We start from the raw sequence: 16,138 nt of genomic DNA, 5'->3' as shown, positions 1-16,138 counted from the left end.
GTTCCAGCAGTTCATACCAGCTGAGTATCTGTCCTATTCCTCCACAACAGACTTATACTCTCTAAGGTACCCAGGAAAATGCCTCTAAACAAAAACAAAAATTTCCTCAAGACAGCAGAGGTTCCTTCATGCTTTTCCCGTTCAGCAGCACATGTAATGGAGTAATCAAATGCAAGTTAACTGGCTTCTTACATGGAAGAATATATAGCCAAGTAAAAAAGACAGACTAACTGCCCCTTTTGTACAACTTTCAGTCAGCAGGATATCAAATATTGTAAATAGCTACAATTTGTACTTATTTGCATCTTACCAATTTCTTTAAATGTATTCTTCAAGAGCTGCTCTTCATTCAAGCCGTAATAATTCCCCTTTTAGTCTTAGTGAGACTTTACATTAGAGAAAGAATTTAACAGTCAGATCTCCCCAAATCCCAAATTAGTCATGCCAAGAAACAATACTTCTCGAGTGTCTGACAACTATTAAGAGCACATAAACCATTTCTTTCACAACAACTGCTGTCAGGCTAAGTTACAAATAGCTTTTATCCTTCAGTTGCTATACAAACTTTCTATAAAGGGTTAATCTCATCCACTACTAAAACCTGCACTCAGCTTGGAATGGAAAAAAACTAGAAATTTATGAGGTTCACTACCCTGTGGGGCAAGTGAAAACATTGATTCCTTAGACAGCTGATTAAGGCTCTTTTTTTTGCTCTAATGCACTTTATGTCAGGAAACAAAAAAAAAAATAGTTTATATATTTGGATCACAAAACATTTTTTTTTAGATATCATATTTGATTGAGAATGGAGGCAATAATTGATGGATATCAACTAGTTTTGGGAATATTTTGTGTATCATATGTTGTTTGAAACCATATATTGGTTTCATTTATATGACTGCTTTCAAGGAAAAAAAAAAGGTCTGAGCCAGCAGCTCATGATTGGCTGTCCGAGGCCACTCAGAGAAGCTGTGGAATCTCCACTATCTGCATACTCAAAACTCAAGTGGACAAGTCCCTGAGCAACCTAATCTAGTTTGAAAGTTACGAGCACCATAAGTGCCTTCCCACCTAAATGATTCTAAGATGACTCTTTCCTGGAGCATACTGGGAGTTCTTGTTAGTTTCCTTGTTTTAGGAGAAAAAAAAAACAGGACAGAAAAATCCAACGAACTGACTATAAAAGCAGGAGAGCAGATTTAAAGGAGACTTTGTATGAAAAGGGAACTTATTGTCAGGTGTTCTGGAAGCACGATGGCAGTGATAAAAGAATCTGAACTACATTTATTTTGCCAATAGCTGTGGTGGTTTCAGAAATTACCATCACTTTATTTATCTGCTGTTGCTCTCCCCAAAAGCAGAGACTGCAGAACTGAACAGGATTAGTGCTGCCCTGATCAACCTCAAAGAGCATTTTTCTTAATTGTGACCAGAAATTGGACTTATAGCAGCATCGATTATACAATGAGGCTGTAGTTCTGTTGACTTTCAAAAGAATGCCAGCTGCTACTGTACGTCAATCACTAAGCACAGGGCATCAATGCTTCTCTCATCCAACAGATCACTTAGTTTGAAGCTACAGAGTCTGGATCAGTACAAAAGCAGCAGTGAGGCAAATTATGGGTTTTTTTTATTCTGCTGTAAAATACATTTTGTGGGCTTTCATTTCACACCCAGAATGAGTATAAAACCACTGGAAGCGGAAATAGAATCCATGCCCACAATTCAAAGAGACACTCACTTTCAAGAGAAACTGCTCTTTCTCCATTTTGATTTGCTGTTCCATTTCCTCATAGAGATGTTGAATTTCTTCATCATAAGCAGCAGTTTTCCTAATAACAGATAAAAGTATACTGAGCGAGTCTTTGCAGCATTACTTCAAGTCATGACTCACATTACAAGCTAAATCTCACATTTCTACCTTAACACAAGACTCCAGAGAATGTTCCAGGGTTAGGAAAATAGGAAATTTTGTGCAGGAAAGGTCACAATTTATTTGTTTTTTTTTTTTTCCCCATGGAAGGAAAGCTTCAACAGCTCAAAGGCTAATAAAGCTACATATCTGATGTTTTCATATAAAGCAGCTGTTCATTATGCAGTTTTAATGACTACTAAATCTTAGGTTTAAGGAACAGAGCTTCCTAGTGACAATACTAAGAATATCAGAGCCTAAGTTTAACAGTTAAAAGCATTTTCACTGCAACTTCATTGTTTCACTCTAGAACTGCATTGTTCACCATTCAAGAGCATTGAATTAGGTACTTTTATCATACTTAAGATGTTTTAGGTAGAATGGACTTCTTGAAAGTCCTTCTTGAAAGCTGCCTCACTGTCTCTCTAACAGCTTTTCTGAAACAAATTTAAAAAGCTCAGCTAAGAAACAGAAATAAATATGCTGTGCACAAGTGCATCTGACTGTAGGAAAAAAAGGAGTTACGAAGCTCATTTTTCCAATATAATATTGCAATTAATATAACTGCAGTTTGATACATGAAGGATTACATTGAGCAGCTGCTAGTTTGGGCAGAAAAAAATTTAACTGTTGAAAGGGAACAAGACAGTTGCTTTGTTCTGCTTCTATTCTATTCTATTCTATTCTATTCTATTCTATTCTATTCTATTCTATTCTATTCTATTCTATTCTATTCTATTTTAATTAATCCAAAAATCATTTTGCATCAAACTCAGAGAACATCCTAGAAAGATTTTAAATAGAGATTAATAGAACCTTTATATGACACTACTGTGTATTCCCCCACATTCCTCTTGCTAGAGTTGTTCCTTGAGCAATCTGCAGAATGCATCTGCTACAAATAAAGTAGTAGATGAGAGACATAATCTCCTAGGGCATTCACATCAATAAGAGCAAGACAAAGAATATACTGTAGGGGAAAAAAAGGCATTAATTTTGTAATCTGGGTATCTACTATGTATTTTTTGTACTTAATGCTCTACATATTCTATGTTTTCACTTATTGTAAGACCTGACTCTCGTCTCAGTTAAAGCCAAGCAAATCAGAAAGAAACTTCAAAAAATTTACCTAAGCTAAGAGGAGTGAGAAGCACCAGAAACAAGTCTTTCTTTCCCCCTTTCAAACATCAGAACACTTGACATGGTCAGCTTGCATTTTCAGTTACATGTAAAAAATAAGAGGGGAAGGCATTTTCTCAGGACTTACAGCAGCAATAAACAAAGATCAAGCTACACCTATTTGAGGAAAATGATTGCTGTCACTTAGATTTTTGTAAACACTGATTAGGTGAGAAAAGCAGCCCAGATAAGAGCCTCTTCATGTGACTGTAATGCTTCAAATAAAGAGTGCCAGAAAGTCCAAAAGTCCTTTTTGCTACCTTACTCCCCTTATAGTGTAAAGTCAGGTCATATTCTAATATCTGATTTAATTTTCTTAAAACTAAGAAAATGTTTCATAAAAAATTAGCATTCATCAATGGAATAAAATTACACAAATTCATAAAGAATTAACAATTATTTAGAAAAGTATGGCAGAGATGCTAAGATCATATTTAAAATACTGTATTCATGTAGTATAATGCCACTTTGATCAGGATTAGATTGACTATGTGCTGTAAAAGCCTGTACAGGCAGAACACATTGCACAGTAGTCAATGCTTCCATGGAATCATAAAGATTTTCTTTGCTTTTATGTGAAAGGGAGAATAACTTTAGTTCTGTATTATTAAGCTGCTGATTTAGATATTTCTTTCCTCTTACATGTATGGAAGCAAAGGATATGGCAGCACCATCAAGACTACATCCAGGAGGTATCTCTGGATGTAAGGAATCTTTTTAGTTGGTCTGGCACATAAACACATGCCACTTCTGCAGACTGAATACTCCCCAAGTATTTTGTTGATGGCTTATCATTCTTAATTCTGATCATATTAAACAGAAAGATAAAATAATATCCTGTTATAATCAAAAGTATAACACACTTATAAGTTACATTAACTAACAAGCAGCAGAAAAAATAATCCAATACATTAGCTGGCAAATATTCCCCCCACGCATTCAGGGGAAAATAATTAAAGCCATAAGGGTATATAATTGTTATGTGAAAAATGCAAGATGTTTTGATTAAAATCTCTATTCCCTGAGATCACATAATCCAGTTTTACTTAATGAATAATTCTATAATTACAGTGATATTTGATAATGTGTTCTTTCTCTTTCCAGTAATGCTGTGGAATAAACAGAGATGGAGACGAAAGAGAGACAGTGTTGTTGTTGAGCACATTAACCAAAATGGAACGTAACATGAGTTCACTAAGTTCAGACAATGAGTTCAGGATTCACAGGCTCACAAGGGTTTAATTTCTGCTCATTTATGTAGCTGCAATGTAAATTGTTTTGGTTTCTCAATTGCTGTTCATGCAGTTTGTTGTAATGGTTCTTCCTTCCCCTTAAAAAAATACACAGATTTGTGCACTTTGTGCACTAATCTTGTGAGATGCTGATTCTCCTCTTCTTCCACTAAAGGTAGACTCTGACCCTGTCCCATGCTAAGCTCAATGAGAAGTGAGTTCATCCTTCCCTTCCCAGTAACGCTTATGTTTATCTTCTGTTTAGAACTCTGTTGTTGAAACATAGTACACCTTTTAACTAGGTTTGTCCTTCAAATGCAAAGCACAATGTCAGACAGAGCTAATGGCAGCTGAATATTTTATCTGCTATTAGCAAAAGGTCTCTTTCTCATTTGTTTTAGGCTTGCTTCCTACTAGTCTTATTAATTCCCCTTGTTTTTACTGCTAGGGATCTGAAGAATAACATTTCCTCATTCAGCCTAGTCAGTGGTCTCATGGTTTTGAAAGGGTTTATCATATCCCACTCCAGCCTTCAATTCCTCACTCAAAAGATCCTACCTTTTAAAAATAGCTCTCTCAGAATAGTTGTTCCATTCCTTTAACCACTGAGTTGTCATTTCTGTACCTTTCTTCATTCCACTAAATTCTTCTTGTGTTGTAGAGACCAGAACTTGCCTCAATACTCAAGATGTGGGTGCACCAAGATTCTATGTAGCGGCAAAAACATGCTTTGTCATCTTCTCAGTACCCTTCCTGATCATGCATAGTATTTTCCTGGGGAGTTTTGACTGCCATTGCACCCTGAACTGATGATTTCAGGAAGCTCTGTGCAATTACCCCAAGGGCTTTCTCTGGAGTTGTAACTGCCCATTCCAATCTCAGCATCATGTAATCATGACTTAAATTATTTTATCTTCCTTACATTTATCTACAATGAAGTTTATCCTTAATGAAGTTACTGCTTTTTTTCCCACTCAATACAGTGATGTACTATTACTTAAAAAACGCCATTGCTAAATTTAAGAAGCCATCTATTCTTAAATTAGCACCTAAAATTAAATACAAATACCAGAAAATCAAGTAGAACTAACTTACCCTGGCAAACAAAAATTGCATCCACTGAGTAGATGCCAAAAGCAAAATGGACAAATATATGGAGCTACTAGTCCACACTTTCAGTGCACAGCTTAGCTGCTGCTGATTCCAGCAGCAGACCACATATATGTACAGTATTTGGTTTCATACATTACTATGGTAAAAGTCTCTCACTTTTATTTAAATAAAATAAGCGACTGCTTATGATTTAAACCTCATATTTTCATCTTGCCTTAAAACATACAAATATAGGCAACAGCTCATCATCAATTCCTTTATGATGATAAAGATCAGTGAGGAGAAGAACACTGGTTCTCAGATAAAAATGTGGCCATTTGCTTTATTTTCCTTAAAGTGTATTAATTTCTATGTAAAAATTCATCAGCAGTATTTTGGCTGTTATTCTGCTGAACCAGAATTACAGATAAACTAAAAGGAGAAATATGTCCACTATTATATTGACACAGAAGATGTCTGATGCATTGATAGACCTCTTCTGTGAGTGTATTAGGAATATATCTGGCATCTCATTAGGACTCTTTGTTGAAACTCTTTAACTAAGGTATTACAGTGGTAGGTTTTAAGTCTCTTCTCCAACAGTCGTTTTAACTGCTTAATATAAAATATAAAACTGAGGTGAGGTTAATATCTGACAAAATTAGAGTGAGTCAGTTTACCTGAAATACTAAAGCAGACCTTTAATACTGGAAAAAGTTATGGCCTGTTACTAAGTAATAAAAATAGTCACACATCAAGCGTGCACAGTGCCACTCAGCAAGTTCACTGATGACACCAAGCTGTGTGGTGCTGTCTACACTCTGGAGGGGAGGGATGCCACACAGAGGGACGTTGACAGGCTGGAGAGGTGGGGCCGTGCAAACCTCATGAAGTTTAACAAGGCCAAGTGCAATGTCCTGCACATGGGTTGGGGCAATCACAGGCACAAATACAGGCTGGGTGGAGAATGGATTGACAGCAGCCCTGAGGAGAAGGACTAGTGGGTGCTGGCGGATGAGAAGCTGGACATGAGCCGGCAATGTGCACTTGCAGCCCAGAAAGCCAACTGCATCCTGGGCTGCATCAAAAGAAGCATGGCCAGCATGTCAAGGGAGGTGATTCTGCCCCTCTACTCCGCTCTCATGAGACCTCACCTGGAGTACTGTGTGCAGCTCTGGAGCCCCCAACATAAGAAGGACATGGACCTGTTGGAGAGGGTCCAGAGGAGGGCCATGAAGATGATCAGAAGGCTGAAGCAACTCTCCTGTGAGGACAGGCTGAGAGAGCTGGGGCTGTTCAGCCTGGAGAAGAGAAGGCTCCAGGGAGACCTTCTAGTGGTCTTCCAGTACCTAAAGGAGGCTTATAAGAAAGATGTGGAGAAACTCTTTAGCAGGGTCTGTTGCGATAGGACAAGGAGTAAAGGTTTTAAAGGAGAACGAGGTAGATTCAGACTGGATATAATAAAGAAATATTTTACAATGAGAGTGGTGGAACACTGGAACAGGTTTCCCAGAGAGGTGGTGGATGCCCGTTCCCTGGAAACATTCAAGGCCAGGTTGGATGGGGCTCTGAGCAACCTGATCTAGTGGAAGATGTCCCTGCTCCTTGCAGAGGAGTTGGACTAGATGACCTTTAAAGGTCCCTTCCAACTCAAACTATTCTATGGTTCTATGACTTCAATAACCAGCACCCCTTATCTTCTGTGACACCACAGTAAATCCAGGCCAGTCTAAGTGGATACATACATCTCAGTGCTAAAAAGTATGTGAGTACAAAAAAAAAATCATTTTTCCAATCAAGTCTTGACTTGAGCTTTGCTGTTATTTGTATATAGTTTAAAATAAAAAAGTTTATTCATCCTCACTGTTACCAAAGCCAATATTTTTCCTCTGATAGTTCTAACTCCTTCCAGCTTATTGATTAAAAAAAAATGCCAACTATCTATGTGCTGAAATTAGTGGTGTTATCAGGAGCAGCAGAAAGAAGAAATCAGCTAAAACCTGTTTTTACTAAAAAGGCATAAAAATCCAATGCATTTTTAAAATAGAGATTTCACATCAGCCAGAAAAGTCAGGTAATGCTAATGTATTGTCTATGCACCTCTGTGCCGATCACGGCTATTAAATGACAAATGTATTCATTCAGTTCCCAAAAAAACACTGACAAGAGTCTGTCCAACAGACCACCCATAAAACAAACCTCTCATCACACATGGTTGTTAATAATGTCTAGTATAAAACAGACAGCACAACTATCCCTATGCTCTTTATAACTGACTAGCTGTCTGAAGGCTAAAACCACACTTGTAGACTTAGATGAAAAAGCTGCTATTAATATAAACCAATTGTTTTTAATGACCATACATTTTTAGTTTTTTGCTTTCTTCAGAAGCCTTGTCACATTCTCAGAAAAGCCAGGAGAATGCTGAACAAATGAAGTAAATGTTCAACAATATATTTGCCTTTGTTACTCAATCTGTAAGAATTTGAAATTCAGAAGTGACACTTTATAATAAAAATACAGAAGAACTTCAAATATAAGTACCATTTAGCATTCTTTTAAGATTTAGCATCACAATTTTTTTTACTTCTAGATAGCTACATATTAAAGAATGATCTATTAACTTTTAGTTCTTATATATTTGTTTTTATGTTTTATATATTTGTCTGTATATAAACCCAACATATATTGTTGACTGTATTTCATATGTTTGTTTTATATATATATTTGTTAACTTACATTTTCACTGGTATCAGTGCTTTGTGCTGCTTTAACATCTTAAATTTCTCATTTATCTGGCCAGTTAATCCAGATTTATAGTTTTTCTGCATACAATGTTTGCAAAACACATAGACAATTTACCACATTTACTGGTAAATCTGACTGTCCTCTGGAATCAAACTGATTAACTAGAAGTGGATTCCTTAATATCGTCTTAAAATTGCAACACAATAATAGACATCAGCAAAAGGATTTAAGTCAACAAAATCTGTGAACTGAAAGATAAAAGATCATTTCAGCCAATTCTGCATTATAAATGATTTTACCAGTGCTCTTCATGAGTAATAAAATTTTACATTACAAGAACTCTTGTGATTACAGTTCTTCACTGAAATGTCTTGTTGATTTCAAAGGTTCAAACAGTAGAATCCAACTAAGAGAAGTACTAACTTTTTCAGAGCGCATTCCAACTCATTCTTTTCATTATCTGCTTCTTGAAGCTGGGAAAAAATTCTGACCAGGAACTCTTCAAAATTGGAAAGTAAATGAGGTTCATCTTTTCTCAGCTGCAACCAAAGTTGCTTCACATCACTCTCACTGAAATAAGAGGTCATAAAGGATTCATTAAGAGAGAACATTTCTCAGGCTGCAATAAATGTTCACAGTATCCTAGTGGATGAAGGCCTCTGGGCACCAATAGTCAGAACACAAGGCTTATTAAAAACAAGGGCTAGTTAAGCAGTGCCAGATTTGAAAAGGATGAGGTGGGTTGGAAATTATAGAAATTGCATTTATTCAAAAAAAATGCATCATAAACTTTGGCCACGCATAACTGCAGAGAACCGCAAGAACTGCTTGTTTAGTGGGTGCCTTGCCAGACACTTCCTCTAAACAGGAATGGATAAGAAAGGAGATAGATGAGATACACTCTACCATCCCATCACTTCTATTGGAAGTAAAGAAGTTCCCATTAATCTAGTGGGGAGGGGGCAGTGGGAAAGCTAATAAAAAACACGTTCTCATGAGAAATGAATGAGATTTGGTTTCCTAAGTTACTTAGATAAGTTAACAAATTTCATTTGTACTGTCTTATTTCATTTTCAACCCATTTTAATTTCACAGTGGGACTGCTACAAAAAATTAGAACAAAACATCTTGAACGATTTGATTTAAAGATTTACTAAGAGAATATTTTATTTCCAAATCTGTTCAGCAGACACTGGAGAAAAAGATGTTCTACTGTGAATGATATTTTTTTTTTAACACTTTACCAAAATTCTCCTGAACACCTTCTTTTGTTTGTTTTTTCCTGACTCATTCTCTTCCACACACATTGTAAGCCTGAGCCTAGCCAGTGGAGTGTGCTACATTTAAAGGATTGAGGAGAATAAGAATAAAAAAAGTGAGTGATAAAAATATCATCATAATGAAAGCCTTTCAAGATTACTGACAATCAACTCTTTCCTGTAACAGGCAGTCAGGTAAAGAGAAGCACTGATGAGCACTTTTATTTCACAGTAAGGACCACTGATGCATTTCTTAAATATTCATTCTATCTGTACAGATTCTCTCCCATTTTTGCCCTGTGCTTTTTTTGCAAGTGAATCTAGAACAACAACATTCTAGATTAACTAGCAAAATCTAGAAAAATGAATAGATTAAAAGAGTCTAAAAATAGAATTAATCTATTTTTCCCAGTGAACATAGAACATTCACAGTGATTGACCAATGAATGTCAGGCCAACACACGACAAGCTCCTAGAGCAATTTTTGCGTTCTGTGTTTCAGAGTAAGTCATCTTGGTCCTGGAAGAGGTAGCGTTATCAGAAAAATCACAACATGCAATTATGCATGGAGGGCAGAAAAAGCAGAAAAAGGAGTGCAAATACTCCTTATTCTGTTTAACTGGTGCACTTTAAACACAGCCTTTGCCAAAAAAAAAGCAGTCATTATGCATTGTTTAATTGAAAATCAGTGGCATCTGTGGACTACATGCTAGTAATTATCTGTGTTCAAAACCCATGGTATGTCAGTGGGATAACGGTATACCTTTCATATGGCACAAACACACATTTCATATGTATGGAGTACAATTGGAAATTGTGGTTGAAATTTTGGCTGAATGGCATTTTATCATCTCTGACAACCAAGAAAATTAATTTTAAAGAATCACTGTGTTACTGAGCAGCCTTGGTTCTCATCATTCCATTAAAATAAAACTCAGAGCTGAATCATAAAAGATGATACAATCTATTACTACTGCTATGAAGACTCACTCATCCAAAACCTTTTTAGCTCCAAGTCGTTCCATCAGATTTGAGAACTGGAATTCTTCATCCTCATCACTCACAATCTCTTCGCATTCAACTGGGCAGGCTGATTCACTTTCTGATTGCTGCATTATGTCATTATTCAAAGCAATCTGCCCCAAAAGAAACTGGCCTAAGAATCAGAAATTATACACGTTAGCATTTTCAAAACTTACTTTAAGATGCAATATCATTGAAGAGCAACATACTAAATGTCAAATTTTACAGTAAATATAATTTGTGAGGGAAACACCTACTACACTTGTTTAGAAGAAAAGGAAGTATAATGAAACAACAAATTATGAGGCATGTCAAGAGGATCCCTGAATTCTATGCCTGAATTTGTCCTCAGTTTAATATCTAACCTTCAGTAAATCACTCACCTCAAAGCTGACAAACACACTGAAAAAATTCAGACCTCCATAAACAAAAGACATAAATTGCAGTGACAAACACTTTATAAATGTCGTGGCCTTATTTCTTTATATATATTTCTTCTTCTTCTTCCTAAGTAGAAGTTAGGAATCTAAAATTACAGCATTACCATTGACAAAATGTACCTCCTCTTTTAACATTCTTTTTTAGTGCATGACCAAATGCACACCTCAAATCCTTGTATAAACTGCATATAGAAAGCTGTGTTTTATTAACACTTATTTCCCTTCATTTGACTCACATGCATTTTAATCTCTCTAAACTTGATGCCTACAGCAGTTTCTTCCATCTATTTGGTATATTTCTATTAATAATAGAAAGATTGGATCATGGAGACATGGTGGGATGGCTCCTATTACTGGAGTGTTGCATTGGAGGTATATAGGCTCTTCAGGAAGGACAGGAAGGGAAGGTGAGGAGAGGGAGTTGCCCTTTACACGACACAGAGGCTGGAATGCATGGAGCTCTATGTGGAGATAGAAGAGGAGCTGACGGAGAGCTTATGGGTTAGGATTAAGGAGAGGACAGACAAAGGGGAAAGTATAGTGGATGTCTGCTGTAGGCCATCCAACCAGGAAGAATAAGTGGATGAAGCCTTCTACAGACAGATAGGAATAGCCTCACGTTCACAGGCCCTGGATCTCATGGGGGATTTCAACCACCGTGATATCTGTTGGAGGGACAATGCAGCAGGACATAAGTAAATCAGGAGGTTCCTGGAGTGCATTGATGATAACTTCCTCCTCCAAGTGACAGAGGAGCTAACGAGGAGAGGTGCTCTTCTGGACCTCATACCTAACAAGGAGAGTCTTGTTGGAGATATGAAAGTCAAAAGAAAGCTTTGGTTGCAGTGACCATGAGATGGTGGAGTTCAGGATCCAAAGGTCACAGAGGAGGGTGAAAAACAAGCTCATAATCCTGGACTTCAGGAGAGCAGACTTTGGCCGCTTCAAATACCTACTTGGAAGAGTCCTTTGGGATAAGGTCCTAGAAGGAAGAGGAGCCCAAGAAAGCAGGAGGCCTGCATGGATGAACAAGGAGCTCCTGGCCACACTTAAACCCAAAAAAGAAAGAACACAGAGGATGGGTAACCTCGGAGGAATACAGAAACATTGTCTGGGCATGTAGGGATGAAGTGAGGAAAGCTAAAGATCAAATGGAATTGCATTTGGAAGGTATGTAAAAAAAGAAAAAATAAATAAAGGCTTTTATAAGTACATAGGAGACAAAAGGAAGACTAGGGAAAACATTTTTCTCAACGGGATGAGGGACTTGCTTACACAGAATATGGAAAAGGCAGAAGTACTGATTGCCTTCTTTGCCTCAGTCTTTATTGGCAAGACTGGCCTTCAGGAATTCCAAGTCCCAGAGATCATAGAGAAAGGTTGGAGCAAGGAAGATGTACACTTAGTGGAAGAGGATCAATCAGATCAGGGAATACTTAAGTAAAGTGGATATATATAAGTCCGTGGGCCCTGATGGGATGTACCCAGGAGTGCTGAGGGAGCTGGCAAATGTCACGGTGAGGATATTCTTGATAATCTTAGATCGATCACGGTAACTGCAAGAAGTGCCAGAGACTCGGGGAAAACAAATGTCATCCTGATCTTCAAGAAGGGCAAGAAAGTGGACCCAGGGAACCACAGACTAGTCAGCCTAATCTTGATCCCTGGGAAGAACATGGAGCACCTAATCCTGGAAATCACTTCCAAATACATTAAGGACGAGAAAATCATCAGGAGTAGTCAACATGGATTCACCAAGGATAAGTCAAGCTTGACCATCTTGTTAAAATTCTAGGATGTAGTGACTGGCCTGGAAGATGAGGGGAGAGCATTGGATATTGTCTACCTGGTCTTCAATAAGGCCTCCAACAAGATCCTTGAAGAGAAGCTGTTGATGTACAGGCTGGATGAACATTCAGTGATGTGGACTGAAAAGTGGATGAATGGCTGGGCCCAGAGGGTGGTGATAAGCAGTGCAAAGTCTAGTTGTAAGCCAGTGGTTAGCATGCACCCCAGGGACCAATACTGGGTCCAGTCTGGTTTAACATCTTAATTAATGACCTGGATAACAGTGTAGAGTGCACCCTCAGCAAGTTTGCAGACAACACCAAACTGGGAGGAGTGGCTGGTACACTACAGGGCTATGCAGGCATCTGGAGGGACCCCGACAGTCTGGAGAAACAGGCTGACAGGAACCTCATGAAGTTCAGCATGGGGAAGTGCAAAGTCCTGCATCTGGGAAGAAACAACCCCATGCAGCAATATACGCTGGAGGGCACCCAACTGGAAAGCAGCTTGGCAGAAAAGGACCTGAGCATCCTGATGGATACCAGCTTGAACAGGATGTAGCAATGTGCCTTTGCTGACAAGAAGGCTAATGGTATCCTCGGCTGCATTTGACAGAGTATTGCCAGCAGGTTGAGGAAAGTGATCCTTCCCCTTCGTTCAGCACTAGTGAGGCCACATCTGGAGTTCTGTGTCCAATTCTAGGTCCTCACTACAAGAGAGACATGGACATACTCGAGAGTCCAACAAAGGGACACTAAGATGATTCAGGGACTGGAGCATCTTTCATGTGACGAAAGGCTGAGAGGGCTGGGACTCCCAGCTGCAGGGAGTGCCTGAGCCTGTTACCCGTATCAGAGGGCAGCGGAGACAACAGCTGGTTTTGGTGCGATCACGTGGATGGTCTGCTCAGTCTGGTGGCAGAGCTGAAAGAGGAAGTGGAAAGGTTGAGGAGTACCAGGGAGTGTGAGAGGGAGACATATTGATGGAGCCACACCCTACCATCCCTGAGGCCAAAGCAGCAGATGGAGGCTCCACGACAAGCAGAGGATCCCCTGTCCTCTTTCCAACATGCAGAAGGATGGCACCTGTCCTGGTTTTGGCAGGGATGGAGTTAATTTTCCCCTCAGTAGCCGGTGTGTTTTGGATTTCAGATGTGACAAACGTTGATAAAACACCCTGATGATACCAGTTGTTGTTAATGAGACCAAGGACACTGTCTGGCTTTCCAAGTCTCCCTAAGGTGCAGATGCAGGAAGCTGGGAGAAAGACAGACAGAATAATTGACCCATCTGGCCAAAGAGAGCATTCCATGCCATAAACATCATGCTCAGTATATAAGTGGAGATTGCCCATGGAGGGCGCATCCATTTTTCGATCTCGTCTTTTTGTCTTGATCACTGGCATCATTCCCTCCACATTGCTGGCTCCCTTTAGTTCCTTTGCTTGCTGCTCAGTTTCGTTTCTGTGATCGCTGCTTAGGATGGGCTGTATCAGTCACTGGGACATCAGGTGGCGAGAAATTGTGCATTGTTAATTTTGTATATTTTAGCATACTTATATTTTGTCATTATTGTAGCTTCCCTTTGCTATTCTAGTAAACTGTCTTCATCTCAACCCATGAGTCTTCTTTTCTTCCCAGTTCTCTCCCCCATTCCACTGGGGAGGGGGAGGGTAAGCGAGAAACTATGCGGTGACTCAGGCTAAACCACAACAGGACCTAAGAGACAGAGGGGAATGGAAACAGGTCCCTGCTCAAGGTGACAGGCGAATCCCCTCCTGGCCTCCCTCACCTCCTCAGTTGCCCTTACACAACTTCAGGGCCAGGTAAATGAGCATGTAGGTGAAGGTCCATCCAGGGAGTTACCTAGGGAGAGCCAGTCAGCCCCATGCATTGTGACTGCTGCTGTTAAGAAAAAAAAAGGAGAGTAATTGTTGTAGGCAATTCCCTTCTGAAGGGAACAGAGGGCCCCATATGCTGACCAGACCCACCCCACAGGGAAGTCTGCTGCCTCCCAGGGGCCCGGGTCAGAGACATTACTTGGAAACTTCCTGGTATGGTTTGCCCCGCTGATTATTACCCGCTATTGGTTATGCAGGTTGGCAGTGATGAGGTTGTGGAGAGAAGTCCAAGAATGATCAAAAGGAACTTCAGGGCACTGGGGTGACTGGTTGAAGGATTGGGAGCGCAGGTTGTGTTTTCCTTAATCCTGTCTGTGGCAGGAAAGTATACTGAGAGGAACAGGAAAACTCAGCTGACTAATGCGTGGCTCAGGGGCTGCTGTCATGGTTGGAATTTTGGGATTTTTGATCATAGGGAGGTTTATGCGGCACCAGGCCTGCTGGCAGCAGATGGAGTTCGGCTATCTCCAACAGGGAGGATTCTCGTCCATGAGCTGGCGGGGTTAATTGAGAGGGCTTTAAACAAAGCTCGAAGGCAGAATGGGATACAACCAGGCTCACTAGAGATGAGCCTAGGGGTGACGTGTCAAGATTGGGAGTGAAATTGATAGCCCAGCTCAAGTGTATTTACACCAATGCATGCAGCATGGGCAACAAGCACGAGCTGGAAGCCATTGTGCAGCAGAATCATTACGACTTAGTCACCATCACAGAAACATGGTGGGACGACTTCCGTGGCTGGAGTGCTGCAATGAATGATTACAGGCTCTTCAGAAGGGATAGGCAAGGAAGGAGAGGCAGTGGGGTGGCTCTGTATGTCAGGGAGTGTTTTGACTGCATAGAGCTCAATGACGGTGATTATAAGGTTGAATGCTTATGGGTAAGGATGAGGGGGAAGGCCAACAAGGCAGATATACTGCTGGGAGTCTGTTACAGACCACCCGATCAGGATGAAGAGGCAGATGAGGCATTCCACAAGCGGCTGGCAGAAGTCTCATGATTACTAGCCCTTATCCTCTTGGGGGATTTCAACTTACCAGACGTCTGCTGGAAATATAACATAGCAGAGAGGAAACAGTCTAGGAGGTTCCTGGAGTGTGTGGAAGAAAACTTCCCGACGCAGTTGGTGAGTGAGCCTACCAGGAAAGCTGCCTTGCTCAATCTGCTGTTTACAGAGAAGGGCTGGTGGGAGATGTGGTGGTCGGAGACTGTCTTGGGCTTGGCAATCATGAAATGATAGAGTTTTCAGTTATTGGAGAGGTAAGAAGACGGGTCAGCAAAACCACTACCATGGACTTCCAAAGGGCAGACTTTGGCCTGTTCAGGACACTAGTTGAGAGAGTCCCTTGGGAGATAGACCTGAAAAGCAAAGGGGTCCAGGAAGGCTGGGCATTGTTCAAGAAGGAAGTCTTAAAGGCACAGGAGCAGGTTATCCCCATGTGCCGTAGGACGAACTGGTGGGGGAGACAACCAGCCTGGCTGAATAGGGAGCTATTGCTAGGACTCAGGGGAAAAAAGGAGAGTCTACCACTCTTGGAAGAAGGGGCAGGCAACTCAAGAAGCATA

At 40.0% G+C, this 16,138-nt stretch overlaps 1 protein-coding gene across 4 annotated transcripts in view; it reads right to left on the bottom strand.

Moving 5' to 3' along the window:
• CRACR2A (calcium release activated channel regulator 2A) overlaps positions 1 to 16,138 on the bottom strand; it is a 78,832-nt gene that overhangs the window by 38,243 nt on the left and 24,451 nt on the right. For all 4 annotated transcript variants that reach the window (XR_015260152.1, XM_086759184.1, XM_086759197.1 and 1 more), the window contains exons 4-6: positions 10,413 to 10,578; positions 8,587 to 8,733; positions 1,742 to 1,832 (exon numbers count right to left, since the gene is read on the bottom strand). Coding sequence is in view for 3 of the 4 variants with exons in the window: in XM_086759184.1 (XP_086615310.1) it covers positions 1,742 to 1,832; positions 8,587 to 8,733; positions 10,413 to 10,578 (404 nt within the window). In the remaining variant the exon portion in view is untranslated. The remainder of the gene's footprint in view (positions 1 to 1,741; positions 1,833 to 8,586; positions 8,734 to 10,412; positions 10,579 to 16,138) is intronic.

This window comes from Chlamydotis macqueenii, chromosome 1, assembly GCF_036417535.1.
Source record: "Chlamydotis macqueenii isolate bChlMac1 chromosome 1, bChlMac1.mat, whole genome shotgun sequence".
NCBI lineage: Eukaryota > Metazoa > Chordata > Aves > Otidiformes > Otididae > Chlamydotis > Chlamydotis macqueenii.
This window is presented reverse-complemented; position numbering and strand designations above follow the sequence as displayed.